Genomic DNA, 21147 nt, shown 5'->3' on the forward strand with positions numbered 1-21147 from the left:
CCACACATGTCCCCGAATTGTTATTATCATAACTGTAAAAAAGTTTTTGATCAAAGACCCATGTGCTCACACAGTAAATGCACTTTTCACGTCGGTCATGAAAATGTCAATCTTCTTTTCCCCCTCAGCATTGTGGCTGCTTTCACACACGCTTCCCTCTTTAGTGCAGCTGCCAAACGAGATAAGATAAGAACAGGATGGGGAGGGAACATCTAGGTGTAGAAAAGGCAGAGAGTTAGTGCCTTGAATAGTCTAACGTTTCTTCGTGGGACTTTATATGGTGCTTGACAGCATCCGAGAGCTGCTGGTCATGGCATGTGCTGTTGTATTCGTTTAGATTATGTTTAGTGGCAGAAACCTATATACATAAAACCGACACAGGTGGGTTTTTTAGGGGTTGCTCAAACTGTCCTGCAAGGAGAACACCTGCAACGCATATTTTTCACTGGAAAAAGCAGCTTAGTCCTCACTGTTCGCAGTTCTCAATACTAATTTTCAAGTACTGACTCGCTGATCAAAGCAAATGTTGAATAAGGTATTACGCGATCGAAAAAATTCAAAGACACCTAAGCACTTTTTATGAATGCGGAAGCGTTAGTGTTGAATTGTGGAATGGATGTGCTGGTATTGTGCGCGCACCACCAATTCACAGCTGCTGATGTAGACGGCTTATAGAGTTCATCATTGTATACGTTGTTTCGATGAAATTTGAAGAACAAGTTTCGCATAGGTTTCAGTCCATTCATTTTATGTGCCACTATCATTCTTTCCCTCGTTGGTGGGAATGTGCTTTGCTGCTCACCTAATCGCTACCTGTGAAATTTTCGTGCTCAAATTTCTCCTGTGGTACTCAGCACATATCCCTCACACGTTTCTAATTTGAGGGCTGCTGCAATTTATTGGCTAGGTCCACCCATAGAGTTTCTCAATATTACCTAGAGCGGAAAGTGTCGCTGCGATCGCACGCCGACATGGGAATTGTGGGTAGTGTGCGAATCGGATTGGCAGCAAGTGGCTAGTGGAAAGAGCTATGGATTAGGCTTCTCGGCTCTGAAGCGTTTGTTAGTTCTGTTTTCGGGATGCCCTGTTTGGCATTCAATGGCTATCACAGACATGTCTAAACAGCAGCGTGATTAGCTCTTAACGCATGTGCTCGCGTTAGCGGGGAGTTTCTTCAGATGAAGGGGCGACCACATGCAGCGACGGCGACAAGCGACGCGAAAAACGCAACCCAAAAGGTGCAACAACAGAGTGTACTTGGCCAAAGCGACAAGCGAATAAAGTTAATACACTGCCGCCTATGTCCTCTGTCGTCGTCGCTCGTCGCTACAGTTCACTGTATCGCCGCTGTCGCTCGCTTGTGGGCTGCTTCTGGCCGTAAAAAAGCGAGCGAGGGCCCCGGCGTCCGCTTGCTGCTGTCGCCACTAAATAAGCTTCGCTAGCACACACTATGCGTTTTCTGCACCCATTCTGTTACAATTTTCGTGTCGCTCGTCGCCGTCGCTGCGTTTACTTACCCCTTGAAGCATGCGCTGCCTTGGACAGGCGCAATGGGGCAACACACATATCGACTCGACAAGCCAGTATTTATTTGCCATTTGAAGCATTCACGCAATTTCATAATGCTTTGCGCGCGTACTTGAAGACTTACTTGCGGTAACAGGCTTCGCTTCCACGATAAGTTATACCTGCTTAGTCAAAACAAATAAATACAACGCGATTACATCATTCTTGCATCTATAATACTGCATCGCCTGCCAAGGCGCGTAGCATACGATAATGAGACTATATAATGAGATGGAGCAAGAACACAGCTTTAGACAATATAAATAATTTTTTTCAGCTAAATATTACAAAAAATCAAAGAAAACCTCACCCAGTTTGAAGGATGTAATAACTTAAAAATATATCCGAGACGGCCCGCTGTATCTGGCAGCGTGAGCCAAAGGCAGGACTTCTACTTTTTTTCTTTTCTTAGTAACCCTCTAATTTGTTTTGCAGCATAAGACCTCGAACACAGTGCCTCACACAAAACAAAATTTGTTGACAGCGGCACTTTCGGCAGCAATTTTTCAAACAAAAACTCAATTTGCGTAGCCACAAAGTCAATGCCGGCCATGCCATGCCGAACTTCCGGCCGAACTACACACTATGGCGGCACTCATGGAGGCGTAGAGCGCTTCCGCCGAATCACGTTGACACTAGCGCCAGATTCCACTCTAGGTAAGCTAGTGAGAAACTCTATGGGTCCACCCACCGCGGGATAGAGTTGTCACCTTTGGTGGTCCAGGTGTTCCGTTCTTGAGCCACTTTCTGGACGACCCTCGAAATTTACTTAATGTTGACGTGCTGCTTGCTTTGTTTATCGGAGCTTTTGTGAGAAATGCGTAGCCAGTCCAATCATTCGTAGACCTGCTTTTTACCCTTTTTTGTTTAATCTTGTGATGAGTAGGCCATTTTGTGGGCCATCTGCAGACCATTTTGTGCGCCTTGGATGCTGGATTTTCGACCAACACAGCTAGCTATTGCATTAATATTAGAAAAAGGGTGAACATTTTGTTGACAAAAACACCCGGATTTAGCACTGCATTCCTGTGGAAAGTTTATCCACGCGCAGCTTTTGAGAAAGCCAACAAAAATGGATGTGTAGTGTGCGAGAGCTCCGACTTTTGTGTGCTCATTATTGCGCTCCTGTTACATTTGCCTTGCCAAAGCTATGTGATTGAAAAGCTACACTGAACAAATAGACCGCAAGCCCTACTCGTTATGTAAAAAGGGCCATTGAGTGGTGAAAGTACAATACGTGGCAAATGAAACGCGAGTGTGAAAATATGAATCGGGACACAAAATTGAAAAATACCGTTTGTTGAGGTCTAATAATGGTGCGCTATTGGTATATTCGGAAAGCCACATTTCTGGACTTTGTTTTTGTAAGCAAGCCATGCGTCATCTTAACTTGTTTGGAAAGAAATCACGCTATTTGCGTGTTCTGATTCCCATTTTCGTGCTTGCATTTCATTTGCTGCGTATTGTACACTGGTCGGGTCGTGAAATGACCCCCCCCTCTCCCCCCTTGCTCCCCCCTGCATGTACTCCCACCAGGTTTGTGTTCCACGAGTTCTCTGGGAGCAAGGTGGACGAGCGGGTGGAGTTTCCCCTGGAGGGCCTGGACCTGGCCCCCTTCGTGTCGGGGCCCCACAGGGGCTCCTCCTGCCTGTACGACCTGCACGCCTACATCTGCCACTTTGGGGGTGAGCGCCGCTCATCTCTCTCTCCTCCTCCTCCTCCTCCTCTTCTTTGCGGAGCCAGCAGGAAACTTTGCTGTTTCTCTCGTAGCGGTTGTGACAGAAGGCACAACATGTTGTCACTGCCTTCAAAAGGGCTGGCATTGTTGATACGATGGCCAGCATTGACGTGCGAGGGGGATGATGGCTTGCGTTTGTTTTCCTTGACATTTGAGAACGGTAACTGTGTGCCACTGTGTGCTTCCCCACTTTACTCTGAGCCTCTCTGAGGGTTTCGGTGTCGTGCGGTAGAATGCCTGCGTGGACACTACGCACCGGTCCTCCAGGAACGTGCACTCGTGCGCGTTTGGGCGTAAGAGATGAGAAGGGGCTCCTTGTCAACAAAAGGGAGGCGTTGCTTTGCGTGCGCTTTGAGGGCACGTTGAAGCAGTGAATAACATTGGAGAGATTGTGCCTCCTTGTCTGGCGCCCTTCCCTAAAAAGCGATTAGAATATTGACATGCGCCCCCACCACTGTACTGTCATCCCCGATTTTTTCAGAACTTAAAATCATGCCATTTATTGTAGCGAGAGACTTCGAGGCAACATTACTAGGCCAAAAAATGCTAAAAACACCTAACCGGTCATTCAGTTTTATACAACCCAAATTAGATACCAGACACGCCCACCAATGGAACTTAAATTTACCAAAAATACACAATGTATATGGTTCCCTCACTATTTCCTTCTTGAGAGCCAAACTATTAAATAATATACCAGTCGAATTAAAACAAAACAGACATAGCACTCATTCGTTAAAAAATACTTCATGTCTGAGCTTTACGCTTCACCGTGTTAAATTTGCACAATATATTTTTCTCGTGCACATTGTATTTTACCTTTGTATAATTGTGTTGCATTATTTTTTGTAAATATTATGTAAGATTCATTACTAGCCATGTTGTCTACAGATCCAGATGACTTTTCATCTATTTTTGTATCTGATTTTTTTCATGCAATAAAGATTTCTGATTTCTGGTGTTTGGAGGTCTATGGGAGAAGCCTTTGCCCTGCAGTGGGCGAAGATGGTGATGATGATTATGAAGCAGTGAACCATTTTCATTAGAGGTGGCAGTGCCCGTGGCCATGCCTCATCTGCTGCAAAAAAAATGTAAAAGGTCCACTTCGTTTGACAGGCAGGAAGGCCCTCCTACAAGGTGTCTGTCTGGAACAGCCTGACATGCTGTGAAGTAGAGCTATAGGGCAGGGTTTGGGACCTTTTTTAGTTCATTGTAAAAACCGGCGCAGAAATGCACACACAACAGAAGAAGAAACGTACAACACTGCGGCTGTGTCGTACGTTTCTTCTTCTGTTGTGTGTGCGTTTCTGCGCCGGTTTTTTGCAATGAACCAGTACCAACTCACTCAGATTGTCATTCTTGTATGTCATGTGCCGGTCAGCAGTTTGCTTTTTCAGGGGCTAAACTGCTAGTCTGTTGTTTTAGAGCACCCAGATGTGACCCTGTGATGACCATAGTGTGAGTGCACATCACCTTAGGAAGCTTGAAGTGGATAGTACTGCGTAAAATGACCCTCTTGGGATGCCACGGCTCAGTCAAGACTCGCAGGATTTACTCCCCCTCTCCTCCTCTGTGTGATGACAGGGGTGAACTGCGGCCACTACACGGCGTACACGCGCCACTGGCCGACGGGCGAGTGGTACCACTACAACGACGAGTCGGTCTGCAAGCAGCAGCCGCGGCCGGAAGACCAGGCGCACGCCTACATCCTCTTCTACCAGAGGAGGGGCACCACCGGTAAGGCCAACCAGGGAGTGGGAGGAGGAGGGCTCACTCACATCGGGGGTCTGTTCGCTCTAAAAAGACCAGGCACGGTTTCTTCTTGTAGTCTCGCAGAATCGGGTGCACCCAATGCCGGGTATATCAAACTCCAAGGGGATCGCGAAGTAGTTCGATATATATTGTGAGCCTTTTTGAACACGCTGCCAACGTTATACAAGAACTTGCTCCTCATCTGTACATTATCGACAGTGCAAGCTCCTGTTACTCCTGTCATCATCACTGCCTGTGCGTAATCATCATCCCTGTTAGGTCCCTCCACCCAACTGCCTCAAGAGACGGCCGTCTCAGCCATTCTCTCTCAGTATTGACAATTCGAAATGTGAAATATGCCGTCTGAAGCTTATTTCACAGAGGCTTGCTTATGCAGGCGCAACTCTGCGCATCACGAAGATTTCTGATGTCATGACAGATGGTAGCGTACTGATCTGTTTTTCAAAGCACGGGAAATATGAAACATATTGTGGCGACTACCGCAGACTCGACATGAGAAAAGTCCATGAACTTCACTTACGTGCCTGTTTCTGGCCAAGTTAAACTTTCTTCAAACTCCTTGACGCCATTGAAATGAGAGCATCCAGTGCTGTGCATTGCACCCCTACAGTGGAAAACCAGGTTGAATTCTGGCGCAAGTTCTGCTGCGGTAGGCAGTTGGAAATGGTCGTTGGGGTCGCTAGTAGGGTGCACTTCTTTCGTATTAGCAGTGTCTGCCATTCCTGTTGCCATGCAGCTTTACACTTGCTAGGTTTGCGAGCAGGGGTTTAAGGCCACCCAGGCGCCACGACGCCACTTCCTTCGCACAAAGTGCAGCAGTGCGTCCTACAAGTCATTGCTGGAATGCCATTGGGAGAAGCGCACTTGCAGGGACACTTGTGGAACGGCGTTCTATATATCAGATGTACCGTTGAGTGGTAGTTCACCACATATATACAACAGCGCTATATGTTTGCATGGGGTTCCCAAGGGATGGTTAGACTGTTCGATATATGCAATACGCAGTCATTTGGCATGTCCTGGCTCTACATATACGGTATTGAGAGACAAGAGCTTGTGGAAAGAAATCTTGCAAGTGCCTATTGTGAGGAGGGCGGGCGATATTCTGTTTTGAGATGGGTACAAGCCAGGCCCTTCTGGGGCGATACAGAACGTTAATTAAATGCGTTCGCATGCTGCACTCCTCCCCTAAACGAACTTAAGGGTACCAAATGACCCTTATTTACAAGAATAATGCGTAAAATTGAGCCAACAGGGCATTTTTCAGGGAGCAAAAGAAAGGAAATCCCAGGTCTTGATAATTTTTTCTACTGCTGGGACTGGAACCCAAGCTGTTTGTGCCAGAATCCATGCTTCCAACCATTGGGTACTGCAGCTGAACAGCGGGATTCTTTTTGCAGTTGGTCAAAACAGTGGAGGGAGTGTTTGAAGCCAACCAGAGGATGGTGCTGGATGCATACCGAAAGGCACCAGCTTGTACTCACAAGGGAACGGAACCTCGTGGAAGGCAGCTATACTTGGGGACAATTTTCTGTTGCAATGCAGTCAAGGCTACTGAGCCGAACTACTAATTTCACTGCAAAAACGATTTGCTGGGTGTAACCTAAGCAATTTAAAAATATAGTTATTTTTTTAGCCTTGGATTGATAATGCCACTAGATTATTAACCAGATTATGTGAAACAGGGCATTATTTTTTAGATTTTTGGGTTTTTTTGGTTGCAGCATTCGCTAGTAATGTTGCATAGGTTATCTTCAGAAAAAAAAAAAAAAATCATCGGGTCCTCGTCAGCAGCAGCTTCCTTCCCCTCCAGTAGCTCAGTGCTTCATTTGCCTGATAGGACTCCCAACAAGCTTGAGAACCAAAAGCTGTTGAAGCATATGAAGCAAGTGGTCTGCAATGTGTACACCCAAGTGAGAATGGTGGCACAACAGGGACTCTGCTGTTTCCACATTTGGTTTGGTTAGCCAGCTTGCCGGTGTAAGTGAGAGTACTGTTGCGCAGCTCAAACTGGAGGTTCTGTGTGGTACTGTGAGGTCCCCTGAAGTTTACCAGTTAGTCAAAGCATTGGCTTGTGTTTGGAAGCAAATGGAGCGTAGGGAAGGTGATGCCAACATGCGTGCGTGCTCAGTGATTGTGGTTCAGCGCACTCACCCACAGAGGTCACGTGAAGAAATGGACTGTAGTAAATGCATAACTGTCGCGCCGAAACTGAAACCGAAACCAGTGTACCGGAACTACTTTGGCGCAGTAACGCAAAGCAGTTAGCTCCCCCCCGTAGCTTTCTCTCCATCGTCACAGAAAGGAGTATCGTTAGAACCTCACCAATTGCGCTGTTCAAAGCAGCCATCCAGAGACGCCTTGAGTGAAGCCCCTCACATTTTGCCGGTGTGCTGCTTTGAAAGCCTAACTTGGAGGCTGTGGCCGTTCAGTAGCTGTGTGGCAGTCTTCGTGGTCAGTGTGTAGGGAGCGGAGGTGGCTCTGTTGTTGTGGCTAGTTGCACTTGCTGCTATCCCTAACAATGGCCATTGTATTGGCCCTTGATGCCAGGCCATCCACTTAGCAATGGTGCACATTTTTGCACCTCTGATTGCAGCCTGTGTGGGTGAGCGTGTGGCTGGAGCGGCTCTTCCCCCTTTTTGTGCAGGGGCCGATGGTGGCGAGGACCCCTCCTCCACCCTGGGTGGGGCCTTCTCCTCCTCCCCTGCGGGCGGCCTGGAGCCCACCCTGCCCGAGCGGGGGGCGGCCACCACGGCGGCCTCCCTGGTGTTGGGGCCCGGAGCCATCCAGCGGATCCTGTGCCGCCTCCAGGACGGTGACAGCCCCCCGCCCCTGCCCCCGCCACCACCCCCGTCACCCCCGCTGCACGCCGGTGAGCGGGGGTGAGAACCGAAAGATGGGCTGGTTGGTGCATATTGGGGAGTGGACTTAAGGGGGCACCCTTGTCTTAAACCAAAAAAGCGTATTTTTACAGTTATGACGATAAATACTGGAGGACATGTGTAGCTTTTCATTCTGATGGTAGATATAAAATTTGTTTCCGTGTAAGACAACCACATTCAGATTTATTCAGACTTTTATATTCGATTTTAGAGAGCCTTTGTACAGAAACTGCTGGAGGGATGCAGCTGAACAAGGTACCAGTGAACTGTGCACAAATCAAGGAGTGCAATAACACTAACATCATCATTCTACCTGGTTTGTAGCAGAAGTTACGACCGTTTGAAGTTTGGGCCTGGAAGGCAAAAGCGGTTTTTCTGGTTCCCACCTTCCAAGCCCAAACTTTCAAATGGTCGTAACTTCTGCTACAAACCAGGTAGAATGATGACGTTAGTATTATTGCACTCCTTGATTTGTGCACAGTTCACTGGTACCTTGTTCAGCTGCATCCCTCCAGCAGTTTCTGTACAAAGGCTGTCAAAAAATGTGATATAAAAACCCAAATAAATTTGAATATAGTCGTCTTACACAAAAACAAATTTTTACCATTATCGTAAAAATAAACATTTTTGGTTTAAGATCATTGTGCCCCCTTAACAAAGGCTTGTTTAGGTGCTAGTCGCTATAGTGGGAAAATGCACAAGGAACCAGGGACAGACAGAGGAGAGACCAGGGGCGGTATTCTCGTAACTGTCCCTTTTGAAAATGTCCCTTTTGAGTTCCTTTCATTGTGACGTACTGCCGGTTAAGCAGTGGGCGTTGACAGTTAGTTCGTTGCGCTTGCGTTACATCACTTCCGGTTGTTTGCTTTTAGCCAATCAGGGCTCGCCAAAAGGGACACTTTTGAAAGGGACGCAAAAGGGACAAAACTCGAGAATAGCGCCCCAGAATGAACAGAAGCGCTTGTTTGTGCTATTTATGTCTGTCTCTCGTTCCTTGTGTACTTTGCCACTATCCAGTGGGAGGAACCTGGCAACCTTTCACATTTGCAAAGAAGTGCTCCACTGGTGCGAGTGCACCAATCACCTTGGAGGGTGCGGGCAAAAGGCCCGTCGTTGCGTCCGCCTTCGCTTCACTGTGCGATGTCGGCACAGCTTGCGCATATTGCGCGCTTTTGATACAAATCTGCTTTCCTGCGCCAGGCTGCTCCGAAAGCTTGAAAATTGCAAAAATTGCGCCAAACTGCTCCAAAACAGTCTGAGAGCCAAGGATTTTAACGCTCCTGCCAGTTTCAGTGGAAAAAAATGCTTACTGACGGCATAATTTTCCAGCACCCCCAAGGTGATCCTGTTTGTAAAGGTTAAATTGATTGATCATACAATAAAAACCAAAAAACCCGCATAAAATTACCCCCAAGATAGTTTTTTCGAAAGTCGCAATGTCGGGGTACACGTTATATTCTGTGATTTTTTAAAGTTTCCCATCGAAAACCACTGCAAAGCCCTGTAGAAAATATACGTATGTGTACTCAGGCGCCAACTACTGGTGAAAAAATTACGCCCACCTCCCCTCGCGGGAACCCTGGTGTGATGCAACACATCTCATGGGGGGTTCCATTGGCGTTTTCCATCGTATTGATTACGCTTATAGCAGTGATTCTCACGCGAAGGGGAGGTGGGCATAATTTTCCATTTTCACCATGCAATGCACATGCAGTACACGTATCCTCAGGTACGGTCTTTATTGCAGATGAGAATGAGTGCCTTGTGGTCCGTAAAGTGCACAGTTAGGGGCTCGACGATTGCATCAAGCAATCGTTGAGTACTGCGAGAGAGTGCAAGCGTAACGCGGACGACCGTCGACTGAGACTGTCGGAGCGCGGCATGCCGCTTTATATTCACATCGCCCGAAGGACAGGAGAGCGCGGAGAGAGAGAGTACCGCACATGCGCAGCGCGCGCTGCGCCAACCCGCAGCTGTTTGGGAGAGAGTGTTCGCTATCGGAGAGAGGAGAGGAGGTGAGGCGCAGCTGTGCGGACAACGCTGGACAGACGCAGAAGAACAGAGGGGCGAGCATGAGATGCGTCGCATCTAAAATTGATGAAAAGACGGCAATTTTCGGAGCGCCGTATCTCCAGAACGACATTACTGGGCGCCGCCATCTTGGTGTGGTGAATATTGGAAAATATGGGTGTCGGGCGAAGCAGTTGCTTGTGGTTCAGGCAGAGTGCTCTTTGCCGATTTCTACTGTGGTTTTAGTTATGGGGGTGGCTGGGTTTTCATTTAGTCGTTTGATCTGTTGGGGGAAGTTGCGTGGCTCGAAGAACGGGAGTTCATCAAAAAGAACGTGGGGCCCGTAAATTCGCCATGTTTCGGCCTCGAGTGAGAAGCGCGGTACGTGCTTGAAGTGAAATTTTGGACTCATTGCGGTGTTATAATAAAACGCTGAGTTATTGCTGCCTTTGACAGCAAGCTTTGGAGTGGCGGAAATGAGACGATCGACGCTGCAGAAGTGGCGGTGCAGGCTACTCTGCCGTAAAATGTTCAAGCTGTGTCTGACAGCGGGACGGGCTATTATTGCACGCTAGTAATAATGGTTTATACCCGCCGCGGTGGCTCAGTGGCTAAGGCGTTGCGCTGCTGAGCACGAGGTCGCGGGTTCGATTCCCGGCCGCGGCGGCCGCTTTTCTGATGGAGGCGAAAAGCAAAAACGCCCGTGTGTACGAGATTTCGGCGCACGTTAAAGATCCCCAGGTGGTCAAAATTAATCCGGAGCCCTCCACTACGGCGCGCCTCATTGCCTGCGTTGCGTCGGCGCGTTAAACCCTACAATCAAATCAAAAAAATCTAATAATGGTTTATCTATCTGAAATGAAATTTAATGCCAAGAGGGAGGTGGCTAAACATACCAATGTTATTCAAATTGCAATCGCAGTGAATGCGCACCTTGGGGATTGAAATGGGAGGGCTGGTGGGGTGCGAAGATTGTCACTTCGCTTTGCGCAACTTTTGCCATGCCTCTACACTTGTGTGTAAAGCCGAGTCTGGGATTACAAAAATAAAAATTTCAGCATTAACATGATAATGAAAATGCCTTACGATTGCTTAGTTTTTCGATTCGATGTTTTCAACGGCACTCCATGCTATCTATGCATAGAGCCTAAGAATTTATAAATGGCTTGTAAAAAGTTACTGCAGTTCGTGCCTTGTGATACTCTAGTAGAAAAAACTTCATTGAAAGGCCGTTTCAGTGTTATGTACGTTCAAAACCCATTAAAAAGTGCACTCCCCCCGTGAAAACAGGAAACCTGGATTGAGCGGGCGAAGAAAGTGCGTGTTGGGTCATCGCCATGGGGTTGAGGTGCATGTGTTTTCACGTTTGTTGGCGCGATGGGAGCATCTAATTGGCAGCCACCTGGACTTTGACTTCCTGCAGTTGACGCAACGGCTCTCTGCTGCCGTGCAAGGCCGTCACAGGTTAAGCTTCTGCCCGTCAGCACCCGCCTGCTTGTTCGAGTCTGTTCAGCAAGTGGTTGGGTCCACTGCCGACTGTTTACCTTTGCACATCATGCAGCATCAAAGGGAGGTTAAAAATTTAAGGTTTGGACGAGCTGGTGCAAAAGGTGGGAGTAACGCCGGTTAATCCCCGCCAGGGTTGGTCGTCGTATGAAGCGGACCGCCTGAGTGTTGTATAATTGGGGTTTCTAGGGGAGTGTGCCGGGAAAGCGGTGATCCGTCGCAAGAAGTGGGTCGTCATAAAACCAGGGGACGTATAATGGGGGTTCCACTGTAGCTGGGTTCTGGCATACATGGCCTTATCTTTTTGTCCTTATGTGGCATACAGCCTCTATCATCTCGTAGTAGTTCCAAACAGTGGACAGGGCAGCTACTTTGGCCAATACTGATGCTCAGCATGTGCTCGCTTCTCTCAACAAAGCATTGATTGAAAGACAGCAAAAAGTGTACACTGCAGCGATGCCACCTAAGTCCCAGCAGCGACGCTTTGCTCGTATACTTGGTGGTCACGGAGCATCAATTGCCGTCGTCCGCAGCACCTTGAAGTGCGGCTTTACATCACGACTCATGACTGCATGTAGCCTAGTAAGGTTCATTGGTTGCCTCGGCAATTCTGGAAGCAGATGCTGGTTCGTTTGCTTGTGGTGCAGGAAAACCCTGTTGGTCTTGAAGGTGTAGGCTTAATTACTCCAAGAGAGAATTGTTGGCTTTCACCCCAGTCTCGCTACCATCACTGGCTCTAGAAGACAGGCTAAGTGTTGGTAGTGCTAGGCCCAACTGTATGGGTTGTCTGCGTTCCTCACTCGTTGAAAATTTTCCACTTGTGCAACTTTTGGCTTCGCCATGCACTTGGGGCACGATTGGTCACACTCCTGAGTACGGTGTCGGCATGATGGGCGAGACTGGAAACACCTTCAGTGGTGCATTGTACATGCTAGAGCTGTGTACCGCATTGGCTTGCAGTGTCATGTAGCTCTGCGTTCTGAATAAGCAGCAAAGACGCAGTGGTTGCGGACCATCAACAGTATGTACACTTTATTCAAAACAAGGCTGGCCAACTGCCACAGCGGCAAGCATTGCTGTATCTTGCTTCCTTCCACAAGAGTGCACTTGTTGGGGTAAAACAGGGAGGGGGCTTTGGAAGGGGGAGCCTATGAAGCTTGGGTGAAGAGGGATAGGGAGGTGCGCGGCACGCGTAATCTCTGTATTTGTTTACGGCACTAGGTAGAAGAAATGCGGAGTTGAGTATAAGTTAAGGGGTGGGGGGTGAACAACTACAGGGGCAACTCGAACTTGACGTCAACGGCGGCTGATCTTGCAAGACCCACAATGGTCGACAATCGCACCACCTGCACAGCAAGGGAGAGAGAGAATTGACGACGGCATCAGAACTGGTTGCTGTGACCTTTCTTATAGAGAAGGGTGAAACTATTGCAAATGGAATGCACACCATATGCAGTTATCAATGTTCTTTGTGCGTTGCAGCTGCTTTTGCAAATTAACCTGGCATTCGCTAAAGGCACGCAGATGAATTTTGACCCGTGGGGCATCACAAGCTGCTTGCAATGCGCCCCCTTCTTTTTTCAGACTCTCCCCCGGAGGCCTGAGACTGGGAGCAGAGAAAAGCGACTTGCCATCTTGGCCGCCTCGTCCAAGTTGTCACAGGCCAGGATCTTGAGCTTGCTGGTGGCAATCAGGGCCTTGGCCTCGTCCACCTGAGTGCCTGTGCAGGGGGTCAAGAAGAAGAGCAGAGGGAAGAGTTCGCCCCCTTGAGGCACACCTACCCCCGGTCCTCCCTCACATCGCCTGCCGCATCTGTACTATATATATATATATATACTCTGGCCACCAGTGCGGGGCAGTGATGACGGACAGTTTTGTGACTGACGAAGAATGCGGTTGTGATTTCCACTTTGACTGCACCCCCTCAACCCACCCCGGTTCTACGATGTTTGGTTCACCAGATCTGCTGCAGGTTTCTACACGCCGTTCAATTTTGGGGGAAGAGCATTAGCAGCAATGTGATTTCAACTGAAGAGATGGTGTTGGTGAACATGCCACGAAATGGGCCCCAGGTGAAGCTTGTCTCGCAGGGACGCCCTCGAGACAACGTGCATCCATGGATGCGAAGTCTTTGATATGTGTAGTGTTAACAGTTGAGCTTACACCGGAGGAGGAGACTGCATTGCACTGTGTGTGTGTGTACAATAAATGTCCTGCCCACAGTTAGTCCTTAATGACTTACAAGTTTTTTGTTTTGAAAATTGCAGTGTTTTCAAAAGTACATGCTAGACAGAGAGAAACTGTTGGAATGTAGTTACACAAGGCCCAAAGTGAGCTTTCAGGAGAGAGGCTAGAGAGCACATTGTAACCAGTCCACAGCGTCCGGGCCTTTTGCATAGCATTGGAAAAAAAAGAAAGCTGGAGCAACAAAGAAGTCTCAGCCCTGTCTGCCCCATGATGTGTGTTGTGAGCGTGCTCAGATGGCATCGGCTGGCTCGCAAAGCCTTCTCCCACCAGGAGCTATAGTTGGGGTCTGGTCCTACCCTCCTTTCTCTCTCTCTCTGCATTTGTGATCCCCATTAAAGAGAAAAAAAAAAAAACATTTCCTACACCCTCTCTGTGTGTCCAATCACTTGCTTTCAACTGTAGAGAACGTAGTCATGGCCAAATAAACACGAAAAGAATGGCAACAGCAACACATATTGTGGAGTATAGAGGTCGAATATGGAGTATATGCGACTATTGTCAGATCCATGTGATAATTTGACTTCCCCAAATGCAAAACCTCCAATTTTGAGCTTCTAGCTCATTTTAAAGCACAAAAATAATATATTTACGATATTTACAAGATGGGCCATGGGAGGGAGTGGGCATCAAAGTCAGTGGCGCTAAGAATGCTGACGCACGACCAACAACCTTTTCCTTTTGCAGCGGCACCAATAGTCATTTTCACATGACACTGCATGATTGCTGCTCGCCAATATTTTTGCATCTGCAGTCCACAGCTCGTGACCGCATTTTAGCACTTCATATCCAGCACGTACCAAGTAGACCTGTCATCAAAAACAGCTGCACTACTTTGAAGGGCCCATGTCACAAGTACGGAAACGGTGCTCTACATATTCACCATTTTACATGTGTGTGTGTGTGGAAAGGCTAGTTAAAGGAGCAATTGAAGTGGCACCGTATTTACATGATTGTCAGTCAACTCGAATGTGGGTTGACCCCCAAAACTTGCAAAAAAAAAAAAAAAAAAAAGAGAGGAGCGGTTGCTCACAACTTCCTTTGATTCGCGAGTACGTTACTCGCATTCAAGAAGCGTTTTGTTCGGCTCCAATAAACAAAATGAGTATTTCCGAATCCCTCGAATCAATGCACGTCACTGTAGGCACAGTCATGTCGCGTTCATCCGAACGCGCTGCTGGAAGGTTAGCCGCTCTAGGTACGGTGGACAAAGCACAGATCGGGAAAGCCAACTTTCAAAGTTGGCATCAGTTTTATTGACGCTAGACTGTATGGAATGGTAAACGCTACGCTTCGACCGTAATCATAGAAATGAGGGTGTTACGCTTTCCCCAGCTCGTAGCACCCCTGATTTCTCGTTTCTCTTGCCGTTACAAGCAGCACAAAGTTCAATTTCGATTTTAAGTCGACCCCCCCAACATTGGATTGTCAAACTTTTAAAAAAGGGTCGACCTACACTCGTGTAAATACGGTAGTTTATGTTCTCATAGCAGTTCTCGAGGCTTGAAAAATGCATTGGGAGCCGCTAAAGGAAGGTGAAGAGCTATCCATTCTAAGTAGCGGCGATAAAACGCAACCTTGAGCGGCCGATTAACGTTGGCACAAGGGCCTGTGAAGACTTATTAAGCCTCCCCAGGATTGTTGTGACGTCACCAACCTCTTTACCTTCTCTTCCAGTCGGGTGTCTGCGAAAGCTACCAAGCACAAGAAGAAGTGTCCAGGCAGGCACAGCACCGGGTGGGACTTCTTGGAGCGTATTCGTAGAAAGAGTGAGGGGGTCGGTCGTTCCGGATGCGCAGCTTTTACCCACATCAGCGCAGGAAGCGAGTTCAAATCTCGAATCAGCAATACGACAGACACGTCTAGCGAATGCATTGGGTGCACCGATGAGTGCACTGCGGCAAGCAGTAACGGAGAGAGGCGTGCGCTCGACTGCATTTATATACATTTTCCGAGCGCAGCGAGCGGAGAGAGGGTACGCGTAGAGAAGAGAGAGACCCGCGCAACACGCCCGCCCCGCGCGCGAGCTCTCTCTCCCGCCGAGCTCCGCGATGCGAGCGCCCTCACACGCCCGAGCGCGCTCCTCCTCTCCACTCACTCTCCGCTACTCCGCCCGAGCTCCGCGATGCGAGCGCCCTCACAAGCCCGAGTGCGCTCCTCCTCTCCCCTTGCCCTCCGCTACTCCCGCCCGAGCTACCACCTGCTCCTGTTGCTAGGCGCGCCACAGCTGTTGCTAGGGGCAAGGAGGAGCGCGGAGAGATAACACCTGCGGGCGCACGCTGACGGAGCACGACAACCCCCGACTAAGAAATGCATTCGCATTTACGACGACGACGAAGGCAGAACTACGAGGCGCGCGCTCACGTGCGCTCGCGCTGGGGGAATGCAGGCGCACGCCAGCCAACAAAGCAAGACAACCCCCGGCAAATAAATGCATTCGCATTTAAAAGGAATCACACCGTTTGATCGATTACGAGGCTTTAACACGCTGATGCTACACAGGCGATGAGGCGCACTGTGGGGGAGGGCTCCGGAATAATTTTGACCGCCTGGGCATCTTTAACGTGTGCCGAAATGTCGAACACACGGGCGTTTTCGCTTTTCGCCTCCATCAGAAAAGCGGCCGCCATGGCTGGGAATCGAACCTGCGCCCTTGGGCTCATCAGCACAACGTTTTAGCCGTTCAGCCACCGTGGTTTGTACAGGAAGCACACTCGAATTAGGATGGAGGCAGGAGACGAATTATAGCAAGCCCACTGGCTACGTTGCAGACAGTGCAACAAACCAGAGAATGGTTTATTCGGGCAACTGCGACCGAGCTGCCATCCGAATCCACGATGATGATAGGGTGCAGATGAAGTAGAAGAACTTAGTAGTCGATAGAACGATGAGTATGTACAAGAAGTGTAGCAGACAGTCTGGGCAGCGTACATAGCAGTTCTCACAATACGTCCACTGTTTACACAGTCAAGAATAACACTCGGAATATAACTGTACACTGTGTACAGGCAGAACGCGAGAGCCTTGGCAACTAGCCCTCAGAACTAGGTTGCAAATGTCCTTGAAAATTGAGAAGCACAGGAGACAACACTCCCGCGACACTTTGTGCGCCTTTTGATATAAAAGACGAAAGGCCGCAGCACTGACAGATGTTGGCGTGTTGAACCAGACGAACTGCCAAGGAGCTGCTGCTGGCGTCTCGTGTGGTTGACTAAGGCCCCTTAGTTGGTGGCGATGCCACCCTAAACGCCACGCATCCCTTCAAGCTTCTGCGCCCCAAACGTTTTTTACACGGGCTCTGCTCATGTATAAAAGTTAAGAGCTAGAAAGTCAAGAGCCACATTAAAATTATTTCTGGCAACTTAATTAGAAATTGCTTGTAGTTGCCCCAGCTCTGTAAGATGTTGGCTTTCATGTGAGCCAGAAGACACGCACTCCATAGAAAGAAAAAAAAAATCCTGAAGAGCTTCTGTAGTGCCTGCGGTTTTGTGCCCCTTTAGCACCTCCCCTTCACTGGTGCCCTGAAACGGGGACGGCCAGCCTTTGGAAGAAGCACCAACTAGTACTACTAGAACACACACGCAGGTAAACGAGGAGAGTCGAGAGAAGGGCACCCGTACCTTGTAGGCGCACCACGATGGGTATCTTGAGCTCGAGGGTCTCGGCCGCTTGGATGACCCCCTCGGCTATGACGTCGCACCGCATGATGCCCCCAAAGATGTTCACCAGGATCGCCTGCACCTGCGATTTGTAAAGGAGGAGGGGACTCTTAGCATCCTCTCTCCCCCTATCCATCATCACGTGGCCCTGTGGCTTGCTCGCACAATTTTCCCACGTTTTTCTTTTCTTTTCACTTCTTAATAATTCTCAAGAAAACGAACGGTGGCCGATAATTTGCTTCACAGCAGATGCTAAAGTGAAATGGAGGGGGCACAAGCTAGTTGACAGCAATGTGTTCCGGATGCTTGAAATGGGGAAAAAAAAAAAAAAAAAAGGTGTGAGCAAGGAAGGGAACAATGTCGGCACAAATCTTGGGTGCAAAACGTGTGCTCGCTTCACATCCATACAACGAGCAGTGACTCGATGAAGTCTTCCTCGCTGCAGGGTAGATGGCAGAGTATGTGCTCTTCTCACGTGCCTTCAGAATAAGGGCTACCAGGACTACATCATCATCATCACCACCAGCCTATCTACGCTCACTGCAGGGCAAAGGCAAAGCTTCCCATAGATGTCCAATTATCCCAGTCCTGTGCTAACTGCGACCAAGTTATCCCCGCAAACTTCTTGATCTCATCTGCCCATCTAATTTTCTGCCGCCCCCTGCCACGTTTGCCTTCTCTAGCCCTTTCGGCCCTGGTGTCCTATAAAAAGGACACAAAGAAAAATAATTATTAAATTAAATATAAAACTTCAAGAAACTGAAACAGGAACTGAGCCTACTGCAGAGACATCCCCAATGGCATGGACATCATTTACTTCTTCCGTTTCCTCCTGGGTACAGTGTACTAGTACACTAGTAAACAAACAAAATGGAGGATGGTGAAAACGGCGGCAGCGAAGGTGAGCACATGTTTGTTATTTTTTACTCAATAGCTACTGCAGTGTTGGCGATGAGAATTTCGTGCATTGTTTGTAATATATTCAAGGCCGTAACAGTACCAGAAGGGTTTGTCTGGGGTCAATATTATGTCCGCGACTTGTTACGTTGTTTGTGTCCTATAAATTAGATGCCAGGGCTCAACGGGTAGCGATCCCTGGGAGGTGTTGCCACTGTACGGTTGGTGTTTTCTTTTACACGAGCGGTAATTTGTATTTCGGCTTCAATTATTTTTCACTCGGGTGGGGCAATATCTCCTGGAGTATTCTACTCAACCAGGGGCGGTATTGTCGTAACTGTTCCTTTTGAAAACGTCCCTTTTGAGTCCCTTTCATCGTGACGTACTTCCGGTTAAGCAATGGGCGTTGACAGTAGGTTTGCCGCGCTTGCGTTACGTCACTTCCGGTTGTTTGCTTTTAGCCAATCAAGGCTCGCCAAAAGGGACACTTTTGAAAGGGACGCAAAAGGAACAAAACTCGAAAATACCGGCCCAGAAGAGTGCTACGTTCAAGAAGGCCTCGTCTTGAAGATGCCGATCAGATGTATGCCGCGCTGGGAAACGCAGTGTCTAGAGTGCCGTCCGACGGCTCTCCAGCGGGGCCTTGCAGTGCCGTTTGACGGCGCTGCAAGCGTATGCTCCCGTGCCGTCCGGCCGGCCGGCCAGTCCGGCGCTTGAGCGGCGGAGGTTTCAGCACACGGCCAGTGCCGCGCCTTCGAGCTTCAGTCGTCTTAAAATACCCACACCAAAGAAAAGAAGTTTCTTACGATGCACTATATATAGCCAGCTCAAGATTGGACGCTCACGGGTGGTTATATAAGACGTGTAAATGTATCCCTAGCTGTGAACAAGCGAGCCGAAACCAAGGTGCAATGTGCGCTCACCCAGTGACTCGGGCACGTCGGGCGCGCGACGCGTGTCGCGCGATGCGGTGGTGTTCACACTTGCGATGAGAGATGATGCGACTGCATTTAGAATAGTACCCAAAGCATTGCGGGTTGCGCGAAGAGTCGAAAATAACGAACTCAAGCAGACACTTTTCAACATCTTATTACAGCAAGAAATACACACGTTTGCTTTCACGCCACACCTGTATCGCAGACCGCAAAGTTCGCTTCTTTTCACAGATGCAAATGTTCTGGCACCTTCGAACTCCGCGTTGAAACTCTATGGGTGTTTACTACTCGCCGATAGAGGTACGACAAGGCTGCACGTCTGTCCCGCTATGGATCCAGCTATACCTACGAAGATGAAGCTTGCTCTGTCAAGTCAAAGTAGTTTCTGCGCACTGATGAGTCCCACGCTGTTCGTCGATTGGTACACGTGTATGCTAAAGCCACTGACCAAAGAGCCGGTGAGCACAGGATGCTGCTGCTTGCCGGCTGAGCGGGCCTCCCTTGGCGGGCCGGGCCAACTTAGAACTTAGACCGGGTGGCGGCTCGCCGCCGTTTGCCATTGCGGATGTAAACAAACGTTTTTTACCGACTACGTCAGGTGACTCTGCAGCCCTGATTAACTATCCGGTTTTGCGATGTCGTCGCGCGACGAGGGACGAGCGATCGGCTCCGCCGTCGCAAAGCGACTAAAAGCGAAGCATAGCAAAGGCCGCCTCATGGCTTTGCGACGTGGCGGCCTAAATCGCCAGTGGGAATGAGTACGCGCACATTGCACCTAATTTGTTTCGGCTTGCTTGCTCACAGGGATACATTAACACAACGGCTTATATAACTGCCTGCGAGCGTCTGATGTTGAGCTGGCTGATGCGTGATAAGGAACTGAGCACTTTTCTTTTCTTTCTTGCTGACCGTGTGCTGAGAGCTCTGTACAAGAGCCTCTCAAACGCCGAACTGGCCAGACGGCACGGGAGCATACGCTTGCAGCGCCGCCGGACAGCACTGCAAGGGCAGCTAAAAGCTCTGTCGGACGGCACTCTAGACACTGCGGCTGGGAAATGGCGACATATCCGACGTTGACAACGACTGGGACAACCTCCAGGAACTTTCCGACTCTTCTGATGAGGATGACAACAATGAAACGGGAGCCCCAGACCCTGAGCCTTGGTGGAGGAAGGTGCTGGAAAAGCCATCTGCTCAATTTTAGCCGGTTTCTGACGAAAATGAAGACCACCTTGGTCCTCTTTTCACGCCATACAAGTACTTCTCAAGGTATGTGCCGAAAAGCGTGTTCATTGAGCTAGCGAATAAGACAAACATGTACTCAATTTTCCATGATGGAAAATCAGTGTTGACAGATGAAGAAGAAATCAGAAGGCTCATTGCACTTCACTGGGCAATGGGTGTGATACGCTATCCTCGGTTGCGCATGTATTGGCAGCCTTCATTCAAAATCGAACTTTTGTCATCTGTAAGCATGTCAAGGAACCGCTTTGAGAAGCTCAGAAATTGCCTTCATATCGTCGATGTGAATGGTGTCCACGACGCCAATGACCGTCTCTGGAAGGTCAGGCCCCTTCTGAATTCATTCCAAGAAAGGTGCCGTCGTCTTCCCGTGGAGGAGCGCCTTTGCGTGGATGAGCAGATAATTCCATTCAAAGGAAAGCTTGATATCAAGCGGTACGTAAAAGGCAAGCCAAACCCTTGGGGCATAAAAGTGTTCATGTTGTGTGGTGCGTCGGGGGTCATTTATGATTTCCTTGTTTACCAGGGCTCCACAACAGAACTCAGTTCTGAAAACAAACAAAAGTTCGGTGTGACAGGTGCACTGGTTCTCCACTTCGCTGCAAGGATACCTGATGGCATCGGGCACAAGTTGTTTTTTGATGACTACTTTACCTACCTTCCTGTGCTCCGTGTTTTTGTTGAGAAAAGAATTT

General features: G+C 48.9%; 2 protein-coding genes across 6 annotated transcripts in view; one reads left to right on the plus strand and one right to left on the minus strand.

Annotated features, from left to right (window-relative positions):
• Positions 1-13892, plus strand: part of LOC144168858 (uncharacterized) — a 95650-nt gene extending 81758 nt beyond the window's left edge. For 4 of the 5 annotated variants that reach the window (XM_077697851.1, XM_077697849.1, XM_077697850.1 and 1 more), the window contains exons 16-19: positions 3103-3251; positions 4889-5041; positions 7725-7959; positions 13060-13892. In XM_077697851.1, coding sequence (XP_077553977.1) covers positions 3103-3251; positions 4889-5041; positions 7725-7959; positions 13060-13150 — 628 coding nt within the window. In that variant the 3' untranslated portion in view covers positions 13151-13892. The remainder of the gene's footprint in view (positions 1-3102; positions 3252-4888; positions 5042-7724; positions 7960-13059) is intronic. The other variant, XM_077697852.1, reaches the window with a different exon arrangement.
• Scsbetaa (Succinyl-coenzyme A synthetase beta subunit, ADP-forming) overlaps positions 12481-21147 on the minus strand; it is a 34734-nt gene continuing 26067 nt past the window's right edge. Inside the window, exons 9-11 of the mRNA XM_077697854.1 lie at positions 17340-17460; positions 13107-13195; positions 12481-12821 (exon numbers count right to left, since the gene is read on the minus strand). Coding sequence (XP_077553980.1) covers positions 12747-12821; positions 13107-13195; positions 17340-17460 — 285 coding nt within the window. The 3' untranslated portion in view covers positions 12481-12746. The remainder of the gene's footprint in view (positions 12822-13106; positions 13196-17339; positions 17461-21147) is intronic.

Source organism: Haemaphysalis longicornis, unplaced genomic scaffold (assembly GCF_048455015.1).
Source record: "Haemaphysalis longicornis isolate Haplotype H1 unplaced genomic scaffold, Haemaphysalis longicornis Haplotype H1 scaffold_2, whole genome shotgun sequence".
NCBI lineage: Eukaryota > Metazoa > Arthropoda > Arachnida > Ixodida > Ixodidae > Haemaphysalis > Haemaphysalis longicornis.